This window comes from Rhododendron vialii, chromosome 6a (assembly GCF_030253575.1).
Source record: "Rhododendron vialii isolate Sample 1 chromosome 6a, ASM3025357v1".
Taxonomy (NCBI): domain Eukaryota; kingdom Viridiplantae; phylum Streptophyta; class Magnoliopsida; order Ericales; family Ericaceae; genus Rhododendron; species Rhododendron vialii.
In genome coordinates this window covers 31,970,705-31,982,781 of record NC_080562.1, presented here as the reverse complement: position 1 = coordinate 31,982,781, position 12,077 = coordinate 31,970,705, and the positions used below count along the sequence as shown (strand labels likewise).

At 36.6% G+C, this 12,077-nt stretch overlaps 1 protein-coding gene and 1 long non-coding RNA gene across 2 annotated transcripts; one reads left to right on the top strand and one right to left on the bottom strand.

Annotated features, from left to right (window-relative positions):
- Positions 1-4,053: 4,053 nt before the first annotated feature.
- Positions 4,054-5,041, top strand: LOC131330573 (cysteine-rich repeat secretory protein 38-like). The gene has a single exon (XM_058364194.1). It carries the CDS (start codon positions 4,084-4,086, stop codon positions 4,807-4,809), a length of 726 nt encoding a protein of 241 aa, XP_058220177.1. The 5' UTR covers positions 4,054-4,083; the 3' UTR covers positions 4,810-5,041.
- Positions 5,042-9,289: 4,248 nt separating this feature from the next.
- On the bottom strand, positions 9,290-10,730 carry LOC131330572 (uncharacterized). The gene is made up of 2 exons (XR_009201147.1): positions 10,093-10,730; positions 9,290-9,521 (listed from the first exon to the last, which is right to left on the bottom strand). It is a non-coding gene; the product is annotated as an uncharacterized LOC131330572 (long non-coding RNA).
- Positions 10,731-12,077: the final 1,347 nt, after the last annotated feature.

Below are 12,077 nucleotides of genomic sequence, written 5' to 3'. Positions count from 1 at the left end.
GTGAACAGCGGATGAAGGGTAAAGTTTGGTGTGACGGTGGCTGAAGTGTATTAGATTGTTAGGGTTAGGGCTTTTGGTTTTCGTTTTCAATTTCGGTTTTTGTTTTTATTTTTGTTTTTTTGGGTCTTTCTCCCCTGTGTGGGATTCTCACCCCTTGGGGGTGTTGTTGGTAGTGGCTCGCTCGTTGGGTTTTCGTTGGTTGGTTTGTGAAATTCTGGGTATATGCTTGTGAATCTGGACCTCTTGGTTATTGTTTCTAGTTGGGATTGATAACCCTCATTTGAATGGTTTTCCCGTATCAATGAAATCTTTTACCATTTTGGCAAAAAAAGAAAAAAAACTATGATTCTTGGGATTAACTAAACGTTAAATCAGTTTTCCAGGAGTCTTTTGTCTTAAACAAAAAATAAAAATAAATGGTACGCTGGTTTATTTTTGAAGTTGCTACTCTAATTTCTTACGCTAAGTTAGTTAAGTTTTTGTCCATGACATCATCATAAGTTATATATGTTTTGATCCCGTAGTTGGATGAAAACCCCAAAATTTTACTCTTGTTATGCAGTGTATAGATTTTCCACAATGAGTTGAATGAAACTTTAAAGTCGCCAGATTTTTGAAGGGGTTGATTACCTTTTTTTTTAGGGATTCTAGCACACTTGTTTATGAAATTTCTCAGAGCATTAATGTTCTCGACAAATTTTAAAACATGAACAATTTCAATCATAAAAATGGGCTCGATAAAAGCCGAAAACAATCAAATTGGACGGTTCTGTCCCTAAAGTGTACAAGAGATCGAGGATGTGTATCGAATGCAAAACCACACGCTATATGCCTTGCAGCAATGGAAAAGCTACAATATGTGTCCTCATCAAAATTGATCTTAATTCTTAACCAGTAGGAATCGTATGAACAAAAGGCCCCCAAGTCCAGGACTAGGGGACCCCATAGTACAAAAGTGCACTGCAAAAATGTAATGCACAAATCATTCATCTCGGCAATTAATAATTTAGATTTCATTTCAGCAAATGGATGACACAATTTTGAGCAGAGATAAAATTTGAACAATTAAATGTTAAGACGGACAACTCGAATCACGCACTACAACCTTAAGTGCACCCATTCACTACATAGTCCCCATATCCCCACGTCCAAGCTTGCAAACTACTGTTAAAACGAAAAACATTGGCTTTGAGGCACGCAAACCACGGCTCATTAACGGTTCGAGGTTTTTTTATTATTACTTTATTAAGTAAAAAATGTAGTTTTTAGCTTTATTTCCGGGACTACGCTCTCTAAATTGCGTTTGCAAATCACGCTATTAAAAAAGTCTTTTTTGCGAAACACATTTTGAATGTTTGTTATTCTGTTTATTTAATTATCTCCAAATTTTGTCTTTCAACGGAATAACTAACAAAAAAAAAGCGGGTTACGAAGAACACGTATTTTTTTTCCCCGAAAAACATGATTCAACATCGTTCGGAAATAAAGTTAAAAAATGCATTTTTTATTTAATAAAGTAATTAATAAAAAAAAAACCTCGAACGTAAACGGCAACTACTGCGTCGGCGCCTATTGTGTTGCACTACTTCTCAGTTCACACTCATGTATGATTTGTGGACTCTAGTACATCAAGTCCAGCGTCATCCCATTCCTCACTCCGCACATTTGTGTTAATAGAATCTAAACCCTATTTGAAATGGCACAAAGGCATTACATTCGTTAATTTCTCTTTTTACGGATGGACCAGGTCATAAGAATACTATCTCCATCTCTTTTTAATTGGTTGGATCGATGCGGTGATAAAGATGATGAACGTACGAAGAGGCTCCTCCCAATTTTACCCAATTTTCTTTTTTTCAAGAGGTTACAATTCTAGTGATTTTGGATGACTTCCACACAGATTCCTAGCTAGGATGCTTCTTGCTTTGATCGATGATCAAAATTAATGGTGTACTGACAATTCAGAATTGAGTTTTTTTTTTTCTACATTTCAAAGTTCTCAGTCCTTTTCTTGTAGTGGTCGGGGTGATCGATGGTTGTGATGTGGTGACTTTTTTTTTTTCAAAATGGTAGAAGATTTCATTGATAGAAATAAGTATACATCAAAGAGGCACTACAAGAAACTACCTTCAAAGATCACTTAGGGTTTCAAAAATCTCTTATCCTCTGTTCCTATTTTCTAGAAACTACCTTCAAAGTCTTGACGATGTGGATGCCGAGAGAGAGAGGGGGAGGGGGGAGGGAATTGTTGTTGTCTGGTGTGCCATGAAGATTTTAGGGCATAGAGAATAAAATGTGTGAAATCCTCTCAATGATTGGGGATTTTATTGGAAGAAAAATAGGAGTTAAATAATTGAGTACTCACTATTTTAGCTCTCAAATTTAATGTTTTGTTATATTTAACCCGCAACCTTTAGAAACTAACGTTGGTATCCTCGTATCCTTTATTTTTTCCCAAAATACTATAGGTTGGTGAGCCTATATACTTCTATACGATTTTTTTAATATAAAAGTAGAGGTATTTTTTTTCTTCTTCTTGCAGGGGCGATTGTCTCTACTGGCTCCTCCCTGACTCCATTCCTAGCATTAATGATGGGGTAAAGCTAGTTAAATAATGGCAATAAGGGTGGTAAAGTAATAGTGGAGGCCGGACATGGCAGAGTGGTGAAGAGGTGGTGGTAAAGTAATAGTAGATCGTATGTGAAATGATGGTGGCGATGGTGGATATATATATTCTGGCGAAGTGATGGTGGTGGAGGTGTTAAAGGTGGAATTGTAATTTTGGTGAAATGATGATGGTGCCAGTAAAGGTTTGGAAGTTACGGTGAAATAATGACGGTGCTGGTGAGATGATGACGATGGAGGTGTGGTTATGGGGGAGGTATAGCGGTAGCGATGGTGTAATGATGGTGGTGCATGGTGGGGTTGGGGTGGTGAAGAGGTGGTCACGCAAAGCGTGAGGGTTTGTGGTGGTTGTGGGGCTTATGTGGTAGTAATGTTGGGCAATTAATGGTTGTGGTAGAGATGTGGTGGTGGACGAGGAATGATAAGTGTGGTGGTGTACGTGGTGGTGGGGTGAGGACGGAATTTTAAGTGTTGCAATTTATGACGTAGTAGTAGTGACTCTAGTGACCACGATGTATAACAAAGGACAAAGCACAATAATCTAAACTTTTTTTTGCTCAGCCACAACTTATTATTAAACTTGGAATCTAAGTACAAAAACCTAGACTAGACAAGAATTTTCCTTATTTTTTTACTCCTTTCGTTCCAATTTGCTTTTCCAATCTCGGGAGTTTAACTTTTTAAAGCGACAAAATGATTTCTACTAAAATGTTTTCAGTTTTCATAAATATCCCTCACTCTTTTTACGCTAAGTGAGAAAATACATTTTCCAATGCATAATTTTTCAAAAGAGAGAGGGAATTAAAGAAATTCGCTAAAGTCAATTTAAAGTTGGAAAAATATTTTGGGATATATTAAAGTAAAAAAATAAACTAACAAATTGGGACGGAGGTATACCTAAGGAAAAATCCAAAAAAATTCCTCATGACCCATTCAAAGACTTTCTTTTATTGGATGGACGGCTAGCTTTTATGATTCGTTCCTCTATTTTCTCTTATTGGATGCTTTACTTTTTTAATGCATTTATTGACTTTTCGTTATTGAATGGACTGCAAAAGTAGATTTGTTGTTTCACTATAAAATTACCTCAAGGTTCCTTGCTATAACAAATATTGTTTTAAATTAGATATTCTCACAAATTCTCGAAAAATAAGAAGAGAAGTGTCATCTAATTTTTCTGATTGAGATGGTCGATAACGCATGTCACTTAATTAAGATCGTGAATAAGCTTAAGGGGCGTACAAGTGATTTGTTGTTGCATCATGCGGATAATCATATGTAGATTTATATTTTTTTAGTTGTGAAGGATTATTTGAAAAAACAGAGAGTGTATTCACTAAAAAAAATTATATCCGATCATTCATTGGAGTTTCAACTCTTAGGATTTTCCATCTATAAAAACTCAAATTTGTGCCAAGGAATTTGCCCATTTCTCTCATCGCAAAACTCATCCAAACCATGTCTTCCTCAAGATTTCTTTTTCCGCTCTATCTGATCCTCTCCTTCGCTCTCCTCCTCCGACTTGCCACCTCATACGAAACAATCTATCAATGCTCGGGCACAAATATAAGTGCCAACGGCCTTTACAGCCAGAATTTGAACAACCTCTTGACTTATCTCGACTCGAAAACCCCACTGACCGGGTTTGGTTCTGGCTCATTGGGCCTCAACCAAAGTCAAGCCTACGGCCTCGCTCTCTGCCGAGGTGACCTCAACACAACAGAATGCAAAGCATGTGTCGACACAGCAATCAAGGAGATTCAAACAATTTGTCAATTTACCGAAGCAATCATATGGTACGATTATTGTCAGTTGAGATACTCGGACCTCAATTTCTTGGGTGAAATTGATGAACAAATCTGGTTCTTATTTGGGGAACCTACGAATGTGAGCAACCCAGTTTATTTCAATGAAAAGGTCCTGGAGTTATTGGTTAATTTGACGAACGAAACTTATGTAAGCCCGAAAATGTATGCTGAAGGGACAATGGGGATTGGGAATTCAACAACACTTTACGGGATGGTTCAGTGCACCAGAGATCTTTCTAATACTGATTGTAAAAGTTGTCTTTCCGAGGTTATTAACTTCATTCCGCAATATTTATACGGAAAACAAGGAGGGAAAGGAGTTGGTGGGAGTTGCAATGTGCGTTTTGAGATATTCCCTTTTCTCATCAGTGCCTAAGTAAAAGTGACCACGGTTCTCAGATGGTGCTAATACCATTAATTTGAGGTGGATTAAGAATTATATATCACATCATCATCTTTGTATTTGCTAGAATTGTTGCATGTTCCTTTTTCTTTTCTTTTTTATGTACTAATAAAAAGACACATGAATATCTACTTATGTATTTTTTTTTTTTTTGAATTCGGAACTACTTATGTATTTGACGACAGAATTCCCAGGTTTCTTTAAAGTGTTCTATTGTGTTAAATTATCATTATAAGCATCTTTAGCGCTCCTCACAAATTCAATATATATGTTGTACACCTACACATATTAGATTGAGCAGATTTTTTTGGACCCACTCGGTTTTTTATTTTAAAGTTATTGAACGACTCGGATCATCCTGCGGGATCTGAAGTGGGCCCCACGTGCCCGTCGATACTCGTGGTCTGTTCCGTAGGCCGTAGCAAAGTTCAACAAGTACTATAAAATTTAAAGTTCAACAAGTACTATAAAATTTAGTTTTACATCAGCTGCATTCGTGAGAAAAACCAGAAAATGAACATGGCTGTCATCCTCTGTCGTCCCTCTTCCTTTTAATCGTCCCCTTCGCCTTTGAAGAAGAAAACGAATGGTAATTGTGTCTTATTATCAGGGACATAATAACGTAGCATTCTTATTACTGCCCACTCATTGAAGGAAATTGTGACAACCAGATTGTAGTTGAGCATGGAAAATCTATTGTCAATAATTTCAGTAATATTCCTTCTATCAACACCTTTCAGTTCATCTCGAATTCAAGACTCCGTTTGTTTTGGTATTTTGGATTTGGATTTGTAAGTAATGAGTGTAGAGAGAAATAGAATAATAATTGAAAATATAGGAAATGATTGAAGAAAGATACATAAAAAAAAATAAGAATAATAATTGAAGAGAAATAAAATAATGATTAGAATCCAAATCTAAAACACTTAAACAAACGACATAATAATTAGTATAATTCTCCAAACCCTACGAAAATTCAAAACGACATAATAATTTCTTATCCCTTGGGAAAGCCATGATCTATAGCAGCTAAGAAGATGTCGTGGTGACAGCAGAAAGGCCCCTTCTTTTTTTTGGATCCGATGGAAGGCCCCTTCATTCTAGATTTGAATGACGGTCAAGAACGTGTTTTGATAATTAATACTCGTCAAGTATATGCTGAGAACATTTGTTAATGCTGAAAATATCCTTGACGGTTATTAATTATCAAAACACGTCATGGGCCGTCATTTTCCCTACAAATTTTTCTGTTGGGCCTCAGGCCATTGGGTTCTGGCAACGTAATGTGTCCTTGGGTCAAAACAAAACTATAGGAAAGGAATCCACATGGGCCAACAAAACAAATAATGTAAAATGGAAATCATGGGCCGAAGATTTGTTTTTGATAGGAATATTTACGAGCCATGTTCAAGAGAAATTTTCTTGGGCTTCTGACTGGCCGGTCCCCTTTTGTACCTCTATACCCCTCTAGGCCTAGCCCACGTCTAACCCATTCCACATAAATCTTGACTTAAGTAAACTACCGAAATTACCCCGTTATTGTCCCACCTTCAACCTTCATGGTTTTATCTCCGGCAGCAATGGCATCAACTCTCTCGTGCGACGCGATCCCCTTTCCTAATCACCGCCTTCCTCGACCCCCGAACTTAGTTATCAACACCTCGAGCCAAATCCAACATGAACAGCAAAGACATTAACATCTCATTCAACCTCAACCGCTCCTTGACCTCCCTCCGAATCAACTCGATGGCGTCGTTTCGCGAAATCCTCCATTCTTTCATGCTCCTCCGAACGAGGAAGCCTTTGAAGACCTTCTGGATCTTGACGGCGAATGAGGATCTGGTGGTTTTTCTCTTTGAGTTGACGAAGTGGACCGAAATCGAGACGACCTCGGGTTTGCACTAAACTGGTTCGACCAGTAATCCTATGAATTTTTTTTTGGGTAATTGGTACTCCACTGAAGTTTCTGAACATATCGAGCGGTTTTCCAATTGTAATTTAGAAAAGATTAGATTTGTGTGTTTTGAATGACAGATTGAGGAGTGTTGTTTTCTTTAATCTGAATTGATTAATGGTTTTGTTTTCGTACTTGGATTTAGGGGTGAGTTCTGAATTTTATGGGCGTGAATTGTGTAATTTGGGGGTGAGAATGAGTGCAGAATTTTGGGTGTGCGAATTCTGCAAAGGTGTGTGAAATTTTGGGATGTGAATTCTGAAAAATGCCTGTGAATTTTGCAAAGAACCAACAGAGCAACAAAGAGGGGTGTAAATTCTTTTCGGGATTTCTCTGTATGCATATATGTCAACATAGTATGGGTGTGAATTCTGGAAAGCGGTGTGAATTCTTGTAAAGCAGTTGCCCACTGTTTGGGAATAATGAACAATATTTGGAGTAGTTCCCGATGTTTAAACAAAAATTGAAAAAAGAAGTCCAATAGTTGCATCGGAATGTGAATAAATTTTTTTTTGTTATTTTTGTTATTTAAGTTGCCAAATCTAATTTTGAAGCATTCAAACCGAGAATTCACACATCTAAGAATTTACACACCCAAAAATTCACACCAACAATTCACTTCAAGAATTTCTAAAAAGATGTGAATTTTAGGGGTGTAAATTCTTGGGGGGGGGGGTGGGGGAGGTGTGAATTCTGAGAGGTGTGAATTCTGGGAGGCGTGAATTCTTGGGAGTGTGAATTCTCAGAGGTGTGAATTTTGCAAAGGGGTGTGAATTCTGGAAGGTGTGAATTCTTGAGTTATAAAAAGTGATAGGGGCAAAATAGTAAAAGCATCTTTAAAAAGGGTCTAGATGGGATAGCACTTTAAAAAAGGGTTTGCATGGAATCCCATGTAAAATTTGGGACCGACCAGGAATTTGCCGAATTTTCTTTTACGATAATAAAGAAATGTACACAAGTTGTACATTAATTCTGTTTTGAGAAATCAAGACTATCCATTTCAATTTAACAAGAGAGCTTTAACCATTGTATTTAAGAAATCAATTTTGTGAAAATGTAATCAACATCAATTATGTCTACAAACCTCCTTAGAGTGTCTCATTTTAGTTTAATATTTTATTAATCGCTTTCGCATTTGAAACATTTTGTCAGTTAATTAGATCCCTTTCAATATTGTTGGTTCATTGATGTTATACGGTTCATGGGATGTTTGTAGGTGTTTTTAAAGATTCATCCTCAGACTTCATCTCACGTAAGTATTTATCACGGTCATTTTGTACAGTTATGTTTCAATCACGGTCATTTTGTACAGTTATGTTTTCATCACCGCTTTTAAATCATTCCAGGATTGCCCTTTATTATATAGATACATTGACTATTATAAATATAACATATCTATATAGGCAAGAATTTTTGGGACTAAAAATTAATCTTGAAGGTCCTATAGCGTGTGATTTTAGGATAAGAATCCCTAACAAATTCCTATTACATAGCCAAACCCATTTAAACTCTACCCCCTCCCCGCACCTCCATTTATCTTCCGCTCCCTCTCTGAAATACCCGTCGTCGCCCCCGGTTTACCGCAAACCCTTGCCGACTCGCTGCCACCACTCGCCAGAATATTATGATTTTTCAGGTATTTGATGTTCTAAAACTTAATACAGCAAAACCCACACTCTCTCTTCTCCTCTTTTCGGATAAAGATTCAAGATCACTGCCGCCATCGCCCGACTTATCCGCCCCACAGTCACTGGTTCATTGCAAACCCACACTTTCTCTTCTCTTTTCGGATCAAGATTCAAGATCACGATCGCTGTGGAACAAAAACAAAAAAAAAAAGATCACGGTCACCACCGCCCGACATATTCGCCCCATCATCGCTAGTTCACCACCACCACTCACTGAATGTTATGGTTTTTCAAGTTCCACTGAGAAATCATGATTTTGGTTTATTTAGTTTTATTTGATTTTAAGATAAATTATTTGCTTCATTTACCATGAAATATGTTTGCTTCAAAATATGTCATGAATTTGGATTTCAGTTTCATTTGCTAAGATCTAAGAATGGAGATTTTGGTTTATTTAGTTTTATTTGATTTCATGGTAGATAGTTTGCTTCATTTGTCATGAACTATGCTTGTTTCAAAATATGTCATGAATTTGAAGTCCATTTCATGAAATCATGATTTTACATTCCTAATATGTCATGTTCGAAATATGTCATGAATTTGAAGTCGATTTCTAAAATCATGGTGTATGATTGGTTTAGTGTAGATGTGACAATCTCAATCCATATTTTTGAACCCGCCCAAATTCGCACACTTATAACCCAACCTAACCCACCCATATTGTATAATGGGTTGATATGGTGTCGTGCCCCGCCTGACAAATGGCATCAAAAGTGGGCCCGAGCGGCACGACCACGTGGCATTCCACACAAAAGACCAAACCGCACCTCACAACCTGTCAAAAATAAACACCCAGCGGAAGACTTATCACTTTAACATAAAATGAGTCAACGTGTCGACCAACCAACTACAACCTCGATTTAGATAAACTTTAGAAAATTACATACCTCAACATGTCCACCGACAACTTAATTACAACTTAAACAAAACAACTTCTTCCTCAACTACCTACAACAAACTCGACCATCCACAACATCCAAGGCTAGCCCAAACACTCCTCAACGCGATGACCGGTAGTGGACCCACTCTAAGCAACCTGCTACCTGGCAGACCAAAAAGGAAAGCTAGAGTGTGTGAGATATAAAAATGCTCAACATAATACCATAATACCCGAAAAAATATCAACATGAATACATATCTCCAACGTAATTGAAATACTCGAATGTATACAACAGTTATAACCAACTTGTCTACCCAACAGAGCAATAATATTCAATGTACAACAACATGAATATCATTACATCACATGCAGTAGCACGTCTGCCACATCCCATGTACCCAAGGTAGTGTGTCCTGCACACCATATTTCCATTCACCATTAATTAGACAACATGGCCCACAACATGGTGTGACTCACTCCACAATCCTTAAGCGAGTACAATCAACACGCAACAATAACATGCATATCAATAACTAAACCTCAGTTAGCATGATATACATTCTCCAAGCATGTATATCAACAGCTAAATCATCAATTAGCATGATATACACTCCCCACTACAGCAATATCTCATCGAAGATAACTATATTAAAAGCTAATTACGATTAGCAAGATATACACTCACCAACACAATAATATATTATATTGAGAAGAAACATATCAGACACACTCACCTTCGTATCGACCGAGGTACGCCAAACTTAAGATTTCGGCACCTCCCAATTGACTAGCTTGTTACATAGCCACAAGCTTACCATATCAGTTTATTGAACGCTTAAACGTCAAAACTAACTCCTAACAACAATCTATAACACCAACAATAGATTAACGATGCTTAACGCATATAAGCATGTCCATCTCAAAGGTTTAGAAGTGTCCCTAAACAATCGTAGCACTCAAACACCACCTAACCCCTACATTTGGTTTAAAATCTAAGACCAGCCTGTCGTATTCTACCTATAACTTCTTTTGGGTTTAAAATCAGGTCATGAGACCACTACCATTAGAAAGTAGACTTCCATTACATCAATTTCGATATATAATTTGCCTAAAATGGAGTCTGGACGACAAAATTATGCTCGTCCGAAGTTACACACACAACTGTCAAAAATTGCAGATTTTGCACGTCCACCAACTTCAAACTAAAAACTGATTTAACCTAGCAAAAACAAGTCACAACCCCTACATATTCCGAAAGACATACGAGTTTAGTTTTCGAATAAAAAACCCGTGCGCAAACCCGATAGCTGAACTAAGAGATATGACCATTTTTCCAAAATGTGTCAATGCAGCATATACAAAACTCAGCAAGATCACACCAACTTGTAAAATCCGCCAACTTAGAATATACATCTGATAAACCCCAAATTTGATACACACCATTATCACACATCAAAGTTTATTCCTGATTTTTTCCAGATTTTACAAACTAAGGGAATCTAGTCAAATTCACCTCAAACTCAGAAATTCTGTGCAACGAAACACAATTTTCAGCAAAACAGTCTGTATTCAAAAATTCATTAAAAATCGAATACTTTCAATAATTCAAAAGCCAAAATATCACAAACTTATCAATCTTTAACACCCATAAGGACCCATAATCAGGATGATTGTTTAACTATAAAAAGAGTGATGAAAACCGCAGCTCAGCAAGCTGTCCGCTCAAAAATAGGAACTTGACCACAGCTAGGTTTATGATTTTTATCTTTTTTCACACTTCTCAGAAAATTCTAAAAAAATTTCACGATACAATAGACACACTAATGAACCTTCAATAATAATACCAGAAATTTAAAAACTTTCTAGTTACCTTGAATAATTTCGTAAAGAATAGACCAAAATTTCCTCATCTTCTTTCCTCTCTCTTTCCACGAAAATATCAAGGGAAAGAAGAAGATATTTGCAACAAAATATCTAACTTGGCCCATTATTAAGGATGTCAAATAGGCGGGTTTGGGTCAAATTGGATAAGTTGTGAGTGAGTTGGGTCTTTAATGGGTCATTGACCCATTTAGACCCATTAATTATGAGTTCAATTACCCATACTCAACCCGACCCATTTATTTAAAATCAAACCCGGCCTGCCCATCAACCCAAATACATACTATATACTAAAATTTAAAATGACTAAAACATCAATGTACACTAAAATGACGATATTACCCCTGTAAATCTAAATGATTAAAATACCCCTGTAAAATTACTGTACTTTCATTCCACAAAAATGATCAAAAAAGTATTTTGGTGCATTTTTCTATTTTCTGGTTCTTTCAACTACTTGTTGACAAACAAATTTTTTTTTTCTTCTTTTTTGTTTATCTTAGATAAAAATATAAAATTCAGATATACCAATAGTATTTTTATAAAGCACACAAAAAAAAATTCATTCTTATTTTCACTGGACATTAGAAATTGTCCAAATTCCTATCTTTAAATGTGAACCCTATGTGTGCAGAAACTTCATGGATTGTGATTTTGCTCCATTAAGTTAAAAAAAAAAAAAACAGGGGGAGTACTAAAGAATTCACAGTGGTTAGCAAAATCATGATACTCTTCGGATAACAAAGCATAGAATTCTGTCGATATTCTCTTCCTCGCAAACGATTTCGTTGTGGTTCCCTCCCCGGAAAAAAATCTAGTAACCAGACTAGTGTATTCA

Excerpts from the sequence above, each read along its gene's own strand:
- LOC131330573 (XM_058364194.1), top strand. The coding sequence starts at position 4,084 with ATGTCTTCCTCAAGATTTCTTTTTCCGCTCTATCTGATCCTCTCCTTC.